Source organism: Arvicola amphibius, chromosome 2, assembly GCF_903992535.2.
Source record: "Arvicola amphibius chromosome 2, mArvAmp1.2, whole genome shotgun sequence".
Lineage (NCBI taxonomy): Eukaryota > Metazoa > Chordata > Mammalia > Rodentia > Cricetidae > Arvicola > Arvicola amphibius.
In genome coordinates this window covers 2,059,845-2,074,036 of record NC_052048.2, presented here as the reverse complement: position 1 = coordinate 2,074,036, position 14,192 = coordinate 2,059,845, and the positions used below count along the sequence as shown (strand labels likewise).

The window sequence follows — 14,192 nt, the reverse complement described above, 5'->3', positions numbered from 1 at the left end:
CTATGTAGCAGCCTCCTAGGCGCCAGGTGGCTTTTTCTCCTTAGCAATATTTATGTTACAGTTGCCTTTTTAATTATTCCAACAACCTTACACTGAGATCCTTTGTAGCAATCTACATAAGGCAAAGTCATATCAAATTCCATATGTCCCGTTAGTTTTTAATACACCCATTTTGGTAAATACTGTTCTAAAAAGAGGTACTAAGGTGTTGCCAAAGACCCCTGCTTTCTAAACTAGGGGCTTGGAATTATTTTATAGCAAGCACTATAGTACATATTTTTGACCTTAGATGGAAGAAAATAAGATTCCGGATCAATCTGTGCTATGTGACCCTGGCAGTCGATTCTAGACATCAGGTGACAGGGACACATGCTGGCCCCAAGAGCAGGGGAGCACTGGGTCAAATGCCCCCTCTCGGCGGGTGGAGGGTTTGAGACAGGGTTTCTCTGTGTAATAGCCCTGGTTGTCCTGGAACTCACTCTGTGGACCAGGCTGGGCTCACTGAGATCCATCCGCCTACCTCTGCTTTCCAAGTGCTGGGATTAAAGGTGTGCACCACCACCTCTGGCGTCACCATGCCTTTTAAAATAAGTTTTCAGCCATTTATTTCAACTTACCTGTCAAAAAATAAAATAAAATAACACACAGAAGCACTGCCTCCTGATGCTGGGTTCCTCTGGTCTGGCTGTACAGGTGAGATGTTTTGCCTTTCAGCTGTCCTGTTTGTGTGACAACTGGCTTGGCAGCGGGGCCTGGATGACCTTCAGGTTTCTGCTTTCAGTGAGAAGCATCCAGTTTGAAGCAGGTGCTCCAGCCCCTTCACTGACTACCCAAACACGGAGCTGACCCGTGATTCCATTAGCTTTAAGTGGCATAGAACCAGTATAATTTGGGGCAATTGTTAAAGCTTTCTTATTACGCAGTTTTTATATGATTGGTTTTGAGAGCTGCTATCAAAATGACTATGTACAGAGACAAAACCACACATGTGGATATATATTAAATATTTTATAAGTTATACAATAAATAACACTAAAAATAATGTCAAATTATGATTTCAACTTTGCCTTCCTCGTTTTTAAATATAAATATATTTTTAAAAAACTGTGAATCTAGACTTTTATCCGAGAGCTCTAGAGCATTCTCCATGGAGTCTGCTGTCCGTCACTTGTCTCTTAAGCACACAATTCCCAGTAAACCTCGAAAGTCAATAAATAGAGCTCTTTTCTCTCAACTCAGTCCGTGAGGAATTCTGCAACGCACTGTAAAGGTTCCTCAATGCTCAAATATATCTCTCAAAAATAATAAATCTCATGACGTCTTGACCTTAAGAGAATAAAGGCGAGCACTTCTCTAGACTGGCCCTCTAACACTTCCACGCAGAACGCACCCCACACCCCACCCCACCATGCCTGGGCAGCGTATTTCAGGGTAGCAATCTCCTGGTGTATGCACTGAGAAGTTTCAGAGTGGAGACACAGCTCTAGTAAAATCTGGAATACAATTCAATTATTTAAAAACATTTCTGTAACAAATCAAAGATGCTGAGCTTTTTTTGTTATTGTTTTTGATGTTGATTTTTGTTTACTGCTCAGGGAGATTTTTCCTGGAGACATAAAGACACCCACATACAACTCTAGAAGCTTGCCCGTGTTTTAGGCACTAGAAAAACGTATATCAGAGTGGAATTTAATGTATTTCTCCAAAGGTCCTTAGTGATACTCATGGGGGTTATTAGACCAAGCCCAGTGATCAAGTGCTCTGCTCCCATGCCTTCAACAAGACAACCAAAGCGCTTTACCCACTCTGGACTCTTGAGAATTAACTGTACTTCCTCAAGTAGACTCCCCCACGGGCCAACTTCAGAGGAGGCTGTCTCCTCTGTATTTCTGGGCTACGGTAAGAATCACTTCCATATCTGCATCCTGGGTACTGGGAGTGACACAGACAGAGCCCTTAAAGCGCACATGCTACTTCCCTTCCCTGCAGACTGCCTGTTCCCTTTTGCTGTTTGTCTTCATGGAAACAACCCTAGCAGCAGGGTCACCAGCAGCTGTCTCCCTGTGCCACCAGGAGGCAGAGCCTGCTGTGTGTGAGCAAGTCCTCTCTGCCTGCTGAGTCCCGCGTGACTGTGTCCTTGAAGCTAGGTCTGGTCCCTTTCTCTGACTTCTTGTAACCGTCTCTCCAGGCGATCCAGCTTGGCTAGGTTTTCCTTCAGCAGCTTGCTGTCTGGAACCAGCCTCAGGGCTCTCTCGTAATAGGCCCTGGCAGATGCATAGCTTCCCTGGAAGATGAGGGGAGAAAGAAAGATGCTCAGCACAATCCTCTGAGGAGGAGAGAATCTCCCCTCCCCATCCCCGCCCTTCCTCTGACTGCCAGTTAAGGTGCCCTAAGGAGACCTTCTCTGTGGATGTTCTTATCTTTTGGGATGCTTTATGTGAATCCATCTGTAAGAACCAGACCACCTGGAGAATGTGGAGGCTCATAGCTATACCACAAGCATAAATGGCAGAAACACAGATTTCAGCTTCCTAGTACAGAGGAGACTGTCATGCTGTAGAGTTCTCAGGAGGTTAGCGCTGGTCTGTGGTTCTTTAAGCAAATAGGCTTGGGGTAAGGGGGTGGGAAGGGAGGGAGAGCAGTAATTAAACAGACATCCATTTATCTTTTTAGTGTTATGCCCAGATCTGCTGAGGTGACAGAATCCTGTATGTAAAAACAAAGAGCCTTTATTCTTATGCAAGTTCGAATTTGACTCTCCCTGTGCCCAGTTGGCTCAATCAGAGAGCCCCCAGCTCAGCTATGGTGGGGTTTTTATAATAGCAGAAGTTGGGGTGAGGGATTTCTAAGGTTCAGGACCCCTGATTGGCTGACATTTGTATAGGAGGGTCCAGGTGAAAAGCGATGGGTGTGAGCTGGCAGGTGATCCTATCTACAATGGTTGGAATGCTGGGAATCTCCTTGGGGTGCTCTGCTCCTGAGGGCGCTGGGGTGGTCTTTCTCAGAACAGGTATTGCCTCAGAGTAAACTACTGAGACTCTTACCTGTATTGAGCTTGCCATGGCTGGGCCCTACACTTAGTTTGTTCTAATCTTAGACTTGAAACACAAAAGCAGCCTTTGCCCAATGCAAGTTCTACACCATGAAAAACTTGATTGAAAGAGGGTCTGGGGGCTGGAGAGACGGCTCCATGGTTGGGAGTACCTGCTCTTTCAGAGGACTCCAGAGTGGGGTAGAGGGGACTGGTGACATTCACAGCACACATGATGGCTTACAACCGTCTCTAACTCCAGTTCAAGGGATCAAACACCCTCTTTTGACCTCTGTGAGCACGGCATGCATTTGGTGTACACACATACATGCAGGCAAAAACTCATACACATAAAGTAAATAAATCTTTAAAAAAAATTAAAGATGGACTCAGGTTTATCTCGTAGCCAGGGTAAGTGGTGAAAAGTACCAGCTAGAGACTGGCCACAGGAGGGAAGAAGGAAGGTGGCCTCTGACCTGTGGCACCTGCTCCCACTACTGTCAACTCTCATCTGCTCAATAACACGTGTGCCTGGGCCCAGACAGTCACAGACCACTGGTCACAGTCGGTAGCTTTTCCCAGTCCCTGTTCTACAGCCTGACGTACATCTTCCTCATCTGCTGCGGCCTTGCCGAGCTGAGTCCTGCAGAGCCCTAAGACCCAGACTGTTACAGAGATTCCGCTGTCTGTGTCCTCTGCTCACAGGGTCTGGGAAGCTCACGAGACTCGCGGGACTCCCGAGGCCCCTCTCTGAGGCTACACAAACAGCGGAAAGTTTCTGGAGGTTGAGGAGGGAGACTCAGGTGGCTGAGACTCGTGGAAGTTGGGCAGGTAGCTCTGGAGACACAGTTGAGAGGGGCATCAGTGGTGCAGGTGTTTCTGAGTCACACACGCTTCTCCAGAAGATTTCCTTGGTCTGCCTTATTTGGGGGCATAGATGTTTACACGGACCCCAAGAAGCTGTCCAAATTCTACCCATTCTAAAACAACAAATTGACTTTCCATCATCCTCAGCTGCAGTTCCTATGTGGGTGGACACCACAATTTAAAATAACACCTCGAGCTAGCAGCTAATGTTTACCAAGGTGTAAGTATCTTGTGTTTGTGTGTGTCAAGAGCTTGGATGCTGCCTGACAGGTGAGACCTCAGCAGGTTGCTAGAGTGACCCTTATCACTGAGTAGACCATTCAGTCTCTGACCCACTTTCTGGTTCTCGTGGTAGTTATGTGTTCAGCTGGTGTAAGAGGGTGTGGAAATGCTGAAAATGAAGGAGGAATTGTACACTGAGAAGCCAGTGTGGGCTGGGTAGGAGACAGTTATATCTGACAGTCAATGCTGACGAAAAAGGCCAAACACCAGTTCTGCTGCATTACCATCTTGTTAACTCCAGCATCCTCCTCCGAGCCTCTGATTTATGTTAAGCTTGGTGTACATCTGGGCACGTGAGTGCTTGTGGACCCCAAGAGCTCACAAGATACTCCACACAGTGGGCCCTCAAGCTGTCATTGGAGGCTACTCTGAATTCAGGCCTCATCCTTAACCTTAGTATTATCTCAGATCACTGGGTTTCTGCCTTTTTCCACAAAATCTAGTTTTCCCTTTCTCCCCCAAATTGTTCTTTTCTTGATTAAACTGTTAACCCTGTTATTTTTTTTTAAATTGTATCCCTTAAGTCAATGACTCTAATTCTGCTATGTAGGAACTAGAATGACCTGATTTACAGAACTGAATTTTAGTTAATTAAGACTAAGATCCACCAGTCCTACCAGACACATTGCCTATGCCCAGTTGCCGTGGCCAGTTCCTGCTCCTTGGACAGTGAGGCACAGAGCATGCTCAGCATCCCAGAGAGTTCCCTAGACAACAACATTCTGCAAAGCACGGATGGCCGCCATGAAACCGTGCTGAAATTACTTTGAAATTCGGCTTGGATGATAGTCTCCTAATTATCCTGCACTCTACAGGAGCTCTGTGTGTGCTCTGTGTGTGTCCGCATGACGGGACCCCTCAGATCCTGCACTCTATAGGAGCTGCTCTCAGAGCCCCATCAGTGCTCTCTCTCCTTTCCCTTTTCTCTTCATGTGCACTTCACAATCTGATATGTTTTAGGCATTTATATACACATGTGTACACTACATGTGTGCATATTGACTGTCACCGCAGACTAGAACATGGGCTCCACCAGGACAGGAGTCTCTGTCTTGTCTGATCACATTCACATGCCCAGCGTCTAGACATGCACCTGGCATACAGGATGTATCCCCCACAGAGAGGTTGGGAAGATGAACTCGTACAAGCATGAATGAATCACGGCACATCTTTGACTTTATTGGCTATGAACAACCCCCCTCCTCCCCTCAGGGCCACTTTCAATCACTTTTGGCAGAAAGACTCACCCGAAGTTAGCTTTAGGGGGTGGGGACCAAAGCAGACAAGTATGTTTTCTACTAAACTGTTAGGGAATAAAAATGTTTTAACGTGGAGAATAAAGGGGCAGGAGAGATGGCTCAGCAGTTAAGAGTGGATAACGTTCTTACAGAAGATGCTGGGCATCTTAAAGGGTCCATAACGCCAGCTCTAGGGGACCTGCCAATACCCCCTTCTGGCCTCGAAGAGCATTGCACTAATGTGTATAAACTCACACCCAGATATACACATAATGGAAAACAGGAAATAGTAAAGTGGTATTTAAATTAACAGTCTGGTGTTGCCGAGGAGTTGACAAGCTCCACAGGTCTCTGTGTCAGTGCACAAAGACCTCAGCCACTGCTTGATAACTGATGTGTGATCCCCCTCTGTATGCTGCCAATATGCTTTATTACCATTGGTTAATAAAGAAGGTGTTTTGGCCTATGGCAGGGCAGAATATAGCCAGGTGGGAAGAGAGACAGACAGACAGAGAGAGAGAGAGAGAAAGAGAGAGAGAGAGAGAGAGAGAGAGAGAGAGAGAGAGAGAGAGAGACAGAGAGAGAAGGCAAGAGTGGAGCAGACGCCATGTAGCTGCCGAAGGAATAACATGCCGTACAGGTAAGTCACAGCCTCATGGCAATAAACAGGGTTAATTTAAGATGCAAGAGCTGGCTAGGAATATGCCTAAGCTATTGGCTAAACAGTATTGTAATTAATATAGTTTCTGTGTGATTATCTGGTCTGGGTGGCTGGGAAAGAAGGTGCTGTCTCAATTTACTAATAGATTTCCTGCCTGGCTTTACTCTGTTAAGCCATTGTCTGAATCAGCTTTATTCATCAACCAATAAAAGCAGCACATATACAGAAGGACCTCCCACATCAGATAACCCTTCTTCCCACATCGGATTTTCCTCACCATCAGCGGGATCATCGAGTTAGATTTATAAATATTTAAACGGGTCTGTGATCCTTCACTATGCGGAGAGCACAGCGCTTCTGCATTTGACTTTCAAAATCCTATGTTTCAAGTGTCCAGTGCTTTCAAGGAATGGATGAACCGTGGCTTCTGAACCAGGGCAGGATGAGAACGGTGAGCTGCGCTCCTACCTGGATGTGCCGGATGCCGCCCATATTCATCCACGCCTGTGCCTGGTCAGGATCCAGGGTCACGGCAGCTTCATAGCTCTGAGCAGAGAGGACAAGCTTCATGTTAAGACACGCAACACATCTAAGTTGCCGCAGAACTGTGCCAACGGCTGCCACATGGAGACCCGGATCGTTAATGGCCACTCAGTAGGTGGCAAGTTTAGTCTGTCGTGGTTTTAGAGTTGATGGTTCTGAAGCGGAGTGGCTGCAAACCCTCAGCGAAGGCAGCTTAGACTCCCTCAGCAACAGCAGCTTACCGCCTAGACTCTCTCTGCAAACCCTCAGCGAAGGCAGCTTACTTCCCAGACTCCCTTAGTGATTAAAGCTTACCGCCTAGACTCTCTCTGCAAACCTCAGTGACTAAACCTTACCACCTAGACTTTCTCTGCAGATCCTCAGTGTCTAGAGCTTACTGCCTAGATTCCCTTATCGACTGTGGGATTCATTTAAACTTGTAAATTAAATGACAGTTTGGTTTGTCTTACCTCAAAAGCCTTGTCCAGAAGGTTCTGCTCTCTCAACTGGTTTCCTTTTGTGAAGAAAAGTTCAGATGTGACTTTTGGGTCCCTGGGCTTCAGCTGAAGAGCTCTGTCTATGGCCTCGAGTGCCTGCAGCAGCAGGAAGTGTAGGAACCCTAAGTTAGAGTGGCATTACACTCCAACGCACACCCACGACACACAAAGCACACTTTCTGCACTCTTGTTTTCTCACTGGAATGAATGACCTCAGAAAGATCATCCCTTATGCCTCGGGCTCCCTATTCATAGATGAGCAAGAACGTAACGTCTTGATCACGTTACAACAAGGTTGCACAGTTGCAGTGGGGTTTGCCCTGGTGGCATGTCATGTGGACTGCTGGCCCTTGGTGCCTGCCCCACCTCTGCACAAAGACATTGCTTAGAAGCACAATTCCGTCTTTTCGTTAAAACTCCAAAGTTTATCCTAGATCAGGACTAAACCCCATAGCCTTCCCCTAGGGGTGTGTGTGTGTGTGTGTGTGTGTGTGTGTGTGTGTGTGTGGAGGAGGGTGTGTGTCTGGTCATGTTTGCATCTTGAGCTGAGTGCTCTACCCCCTCCCCCAACCTTTGTGCCTCAGACCCACCCGTGACTGCTGTCACAGGGTCTTTGTGCCTCAGCTGCCCATTTTGTTTGCTGACTTCTTCCTCTCCTCACCCTCCCATCACACCTCGCCATGTGCTGATCCTCAGTGGGATGCTTGGTGTCCCTCTTTCTCAACTCACCAATATATCTGTCTTAACCATTCTCTGCCTCTCTCTCTAAATAAGGTCCCTCGGGACCAGGGCATTTTTTTCCCATTCTCCCTTACACCCAGAATCTACCATAGTGTCCGACACTTCGCAGGCGTTTAACAAATATTTTCTTGAGCAGGTTATGAATTTAATGATCATGTGATTTTCAACATGCAGATAAAGAGTAACAGTTCTGGCAGTTCTGCTTCCCAGGGCTGTCCTGAGGATTGCATCAAACAGTAGTAGCCCTTGGAGAGCCAGAGGGCATGCAGGGGTGGGCATGCAGGGGCTGGGCATGCAGTGGCTGGACACACAGGGGCTGAGAATGCAGGGGCTGGGCATGCAGTGACTGGACACACAGGGGCTGAGAATGCAGGGCCTGAGTATGCAGGGGCTGGACACATAGAGACTGGGAATGCAGGGACTGGGCATATAGGGGCTGCGCTTGCAGGGGCTGGATATGCAGGGGCTAGGCATGCAGGGGCTGGACACACAGAGACTGGGAATGCAGGGACTGGGCATACAGGGGCTGTGCTTGCAGGGGCTGGGTATGCAGGGGTTGGGTATGCAGGGGCTGGGTATGCAGGGGCTGGGCATACAGGGGCTGGGTATGCAGGGGCTAGTTAGCTAGAAACAAGCTATAATCATGAGATGAAGTATCTGAAAATCAAGGAGGAGCCAAGGATGTGTCATTTCAAGATGTGTCAGGAGGTAAGAGGGTGTCTGAGAAAAGTTCCTAGTGGGTAGGCTGTGCAGCCCAATGCTCTCCAGACTTGGTGGTATTGCGAACATAGCTTTGGAGGATCATTTGGTGTACACTATTTTTCTGTGTGACCCACACATGACTGGAGAACCCTGTCTATCTGGCATTCCCACTTGCTCTGGAGGCTGAGAGTTTGGGGCAGAGAGCTTCCTTACCTTCTCATGCTGCTCCTGCTTGCTGTAGATTGCCGACAGGAGGCGGTAGCATTCCAGGCATCTGGGTTCCTCCGACACTATGCAACTGGTCATGCTTTCAGCTTCCTGGGTCTGACCCATCACTGCTAAAACCTGTGCCTGCAAAACCAGAGGGCACCAGGCTTAGAAGACACCTGGTCACCCCTCAGCAGACGAAGCAACTTCTCCAGAGAGAGGTATGCACAAGACATCCCTATGCCCACCACAAAGCATTTTAGAGAGAGCTGCGCACTACAGCAGGGAGTTCAGCACTTGGCTGTAGACTCCTACATGCATTTGGGTGCCACTGATACCCAACAAATGGCTTGTGACCCTTCAGGCTTTCTCTGTGTAACAGCTCTGGCTGTCCTGGAACTTTCTCTGCAGACCAGGCTGGCCTCAAACTCACAGAGATCCACCTGCCTCTGCTTCCCAAGTGCTGGGATTACAGGTATGCACCACCACCGACCGGCAGGCTTGTGACTCTTAGAAAAGTTGGCAGGACATGCCAAGAGGTAGCTCCCTGCCATCCTGACAGAACACAATGTAAAAAGACAACAAATCTGACTTAAGAAGGAAGCGTGAGGGGGCTGGAGAGATGGCTCAGAGGTTAAGAACACTGGCTGCTCTTCCGGAGGTCCTGAGTTCAATTCCCAGCAACCACATGGTGGCTCACAACCATCTGTACTGAGATCTGGTGCACTCTTCTGGCATGTGGGCATACATTGAGGCAGAATGTTGTATACATAATAAATAAATAAATAAATCTTAAAAAAAAAGGAAGGAAGCGTGAAGTTCCAAACACTGAAATTGAAATGCAGGAGGTGTTAACTATGCTGAATTTGACCACCACACTGCGATTATACGAGTCGATATGCTTATGTATAGGCATCACGTAGGAAACAAGCTAGAGACAAAGGGGGATGTATCCACAACAAACTGTCATGCCAGCAAAAACACACCATGTACTAATAAGCATGCAGACACGTCTGAACATATGCATGTACACACCTGTCTGATCATACTCATACAGGAAGGAAGTAACAAACAAGTGCACTCAAGTGCCAAAATAGAGTGAATCTGGGTCAAGTACTCTCGACAGTTTTATTCCTCGTGTGATGAGCAGTCACACTTCGGCCCTAGCACAACGTTTTCCTTTCAGTTCGGAGGCTCTGCGGAAGCTGCACTTACACCTTGCGCCACTTCCTCTCCCTCTACTCACCAGGGCCAGGCGGAGATCCCTCTGGGAAGGCTGGAGCGAGACAGCTTCCCGGTACACTTCCAAGGCCTCCTTGTGTCGGCCCGTGTTGTAATAGAGTGCTCCCAAAGGGGACAGGACATCAGCCGTGTGGGCCACCTGCAGGGCGCTGCAGGGAAGAAGACACACAGAAGCTTCTCTGGTGGACTGCACTTAGGCAGAGGCAGGACTGTCTGGTTAGACGCTTGCTTGAACTTACTCAAGGTTATACTGTATCCCAGGTGAAGGCCTCCAGCGACCACCAACCTGGCACCAGCACTGACGGCTGACTTGCTCAGGTTCTGACAAAGCGGCAGCCTTCCACCTGTTTCTAGCATTGAGGCGGCTGCTTCATCCCAGTCCTGGGCACTGTGACCTCCCTAGTGGGGAACTTCCTCTGAGCACATAACAACACTGTCCTGCTATTCTGGAAGCGAGAGTCTGTCACCTCAACTGTCATCACGTGCTCCCGTTCTGGAAGCCTGTCTGTCCCAGTAACTAAGACACCCACCCGCGAAGAACTACTGATGGTTAAGAGGCTGGGAAGGCAGGGAGGAGGGACTTACCGTTTGTACCACTCTTCGGCCACGCTGTTCTCGCCCAAGGACCTGTAGAGTCGGCCTAGGTTCACCACGGCCACGTGATGGCTTGGGTTGAGCTGGATGGCCTGCTGGTAGTGAGCCACGGCCTTCTCTGGAGAGCCTGCAGTGGGGTGGGGAGGGACGAGAGCACCACAGGGATGAGGGGCGTGGCTCCCAGTCCTGCCTGGAGCAGATCACATGGATGAGGGGCGTGGCTCCCAGTCCTGCCTGCAGCCGACCACAGGGGTGAGGGGCGTGGCCCCAGTCTCCATCTGGGCTGGACTAGAGCAGACCTCAGGGTGAGGGGCGTGGCCCCAGTCTCCCGCCAGACCTAGGCCATTCTTTCTCGGCATGACAGCATCATACCATCCGGGATGCGGTTTGTGATCAGCTTGATTTTTGGCCTCTTATGCTTCCACTGCCTAACCTTGGCCCGTCACTGTTCAACACTCCCCATGAAATTAATAACAAGTTGGCACTGATTCTGTTTGTTTGAGACAGGCTGTCGTTTGTTTGTTTAGCTCAGGCTGGCCTGGAAATCACTGTGTAGCCCAGGCTGCCCTTGAACTCGTGGAAATCCCGCAGCTTTGGTGGAAGTGTTGTGATGATTGGCACAAGCCACCACAACTGGTTGCGGTTATGTATTTGAGACATTGGTGCTTATTATTACACACAAAATAAAATGGACCACTGCAGAAAGAACACAGGCCCCAGTAATGTCTAAAGGTCTGTCTCAAGTCACAGGACAAGAGAGGGTGATAGTGCTCAATTGGAAACCTGTAAATCACACATTTTATTCAATGTTGTGTGTGTGTGTGTCCATGTGTTCACACTCTCGTCAGAGTGAGATCCTGTGGAAATCAGTGTTTCTCCTTCTGCCATGGAGGTCCCAGGAATCAATGTCAGGTGGTCAGGCTTAGAGGTAGTACCCTTACCCACTGGCCCATCTTGTTGGTCTCAATCGAATGCACTTGATGTGACTGTGAACACAGTGGCTATGTCACCTTGCATTTGCCCCGTGTGTATATTAAACCCCCCTTCTCACACGGCCTCCACATGTTCAGGATCCTGTTGCGCTGCCTCTTAGGATTTAACAGGTACTTTTTAAAACCACCAAAACAAAACGATCGCTTTATAGACGTAGATGCTAAAGTGCAAAGACCTTAAGAGACTTGGTAATAATCCCAGGGCAAGGGAGATAAAAGCCAACGGGAGAACCAAATCTCCCTGGCCTGAGTAGGGTCCCCAGAGAAGCTTCCTAGAAACAAGATAAGGGACTGAATCTCAGAACAGCCCAAAGTGTAACTGACCGGACCCACAGGGCTACATATTAATCTTTCCCACACACTCTCTCTGAACACAGGTTTATCTAGGACCACGTCAGAGGGCCATCAGTGACTTGTCAGAGTTCTTCTCAGAGGGGACTTTTATATGGAGCTACTTGTTGAATTTAAAGGACAAGCTTTAGTTCAGGCGGGTGCTCCTCTGCTCCTCCTACTTTGATGGTGTGTTATCATCCAATAATCCAGCAGGGGGCGCCACACAGCAATTTATATGCAAAAATAGCTTGCTTTCCCTAGCTGATCCAAATGTAAGCTAACGGTTTATAGAACAGGAAAACTTCACACGTCCTAGAAAATGAAAATCCACTCAAGCGTTCAATATTGGAAAATAATAATCAGACTGAGTTCTCCTGCAGGGCAGACTGTCGCTGGGTCTACAGGACAGAGAGGCGCTTTTGCATTAAAGCCTAGTGTCGTCACACGGCTTCTGAGGATTCACGACACATGATCAGTGTGTGGAGCTCTGTACAAGTGCAGAGGAAATGGAATCTGTGCCCAGTTCCGCCTGTGCCACAGGGGACCACGGTGTCGATGGCTAGGAAGCATTTCTGGAATGCACATGGAGGAAACAATTCCAAAGGCTTAACCGAGCCGGTTACAGACACCAGCCACCATTTGCTGGAGGCAGGTGTGGAGGCAGGCTCTGCACTGAGGAGTAGGGCAGCATCCCTGATGTACAGCCCTGTGGATGCGGTGGTAAGAAAGGCAAAGCCCCTTCCTGCCCTGGGGCGTTTTCTTATAGACAGGATTCTGAGATGAACTTGGAGATTTAGGAAAATGTCAGCCCCACGGTGTATGGGTCCAAAGCGTAAGCCGCCTGCACGGTTGATGACCACCACTGGCACAAGAGAGAACAGGAGTCTCACTCACCAGCGTCAACCAAGAAAACCGCATAGTTGTTGTGCAGATCTGAGCTGTCTGGGCAGTTCTTTATTCCAGCCTGGTAGATGTCCTCTGCTTCCTTAAACCTTGCCTTTAGCAGAGAACAAAGAAAAACAAAGCTTTATAAAATAAACAGTACAGTTAAGATTGGGAGTGAGCTGGGGAAGGAGAAAATGCTTACTGAGCCTTGATTATACACCAGGCACCAAGAAAAATACCACGAGCGTTGCCTGAATCCAAGTCAACACTAACCACATACAAGCACGGGTATGCTTAGCTCCTCTGGTGCAAACGCACTGATACTTACGAAGATGTAGCACCTGGATGGATCCAGACCTGTATGTGGAAATGCTGAATATGACATTGAGCCTATAATTCCTGATGCTAGAGAATCTAAATAAGAAGGTGAACCCAAAGAAAAACATAGTTATCCTCCTGGATATTGGAAGTAGACAAGATTGCCGGACAGGGGTTGGGAGCACGGGGGTGGGGGTGGGGTGGGGATACAGGGAGATGGGGAGAGAAAAGGGAGAAGGAGAGGATGGGGAGAGCTTGAGGGAATGGGATGGTTGGGATGGAGGAGGGGTGGATGTGGGAGCAGGAAAGTAGGTATCTTAATTAAGGGAGCCATTTTAGGGTTGGCAAGAGACTTGACTCTGGAGGGGTTCCCAGGTGTCCAAGGAGATGTCCCCAGCTTGTTCCTTGGGTAGGAGAGGGTGCCTGAACTGGCCTTATCCTATAGCCACAGATGAATATATTGCATATCACCATAGAACCTTCATCTGGCGATGGATGGAGATAGAGACTGAGCCCCACATTGGAGCACTGGACTGAGCTCCCAAGGTCCAAATGAGGAGCAGAAGGAGGGAGAACATGAGCAAGGAAGTCAGGACCGCGAGGAGTGTGCCCACCCACTGAGACGGTGGGAATGATCTAATGGGAGATCACTAAGGCCAGTTGGACTGGGACTGATGGAGCATGTGATCAAACCGGACTCTCTGAATGTGGCGGACAAGGAGGGCTGACTGAGAGGCCAAGGACAATGGCACTGGGTTTTGATTCTACTGCATGGATGGGCTTTGTGGGAGCCTAGTCTGTTTGGATGCTCACCTTCCTAGACCTGGATGGAGGCGGGAGGACCTTGGACTTCCCATAGGGTAGGGAACCCTGACTGCTCCTTGGACTGGAGAAGAAGGGGGAGGGGGAGGGGAGGGAAGTGGGAGGAGGGGAAGAGGTGGAAATTTTCAATTAAAAAAATAAAGAGAAAAAAAAACACATGGCTTAAAATTATGTAAAAAACCAAAGGTTCTGAGAATTATCTGAAAACTATAGTTAACAATTTCATTTCCTAGTGTTGCTGTTAAAGTCAGGTCAAAG

General features: G+C 48.5%; 1 protein-coding gene across 1 annotated transcript in view; it reads right to left on the bottom strand.

Moving 5' to 3' along the window:
• Positions 1-993: 993 nt before the first annotated feature.
• Tmtc1 (transmembrane O-mannosyltransferase targeting cadherins 1) overlaps positions 994-14,192 on the bottom strand; it is a 197,793-nt gene continuing 184,594 nt past the window's right edge. The window contains exons 14-20 of the mRNA XM_038318662.1: positions 12,804-12,906; positions 10,576-10,711; positions 9,995-10,139; positions 8,755-8,892; positions 7,072-7,194; positions 6,548-6,625; positions 994-2,284 (exon numbers count right to left, since the gene is read on the bottom strand). Of these exons, the coding sequence (XP_038174590.1) occupies positions 2,144-2,284; positions 6,548-6,625; positions 7,072-7,194; positions 8,755-8,892; positions 9,995-10,139; positions 10,576-10,711; positions 12,804-12,906 (864 nt within the window). The 3' untranslated portion in view covers positions 994-2,143. The remainder of the gene's footprint in view (positions 2,285-6,547; positions 6,626-7,071; positions 7,195-8,754; positions 8,893-9,994; positions 10,140-10,575; positions 10,712-12,803; positions 12,907-14,192) is intronic.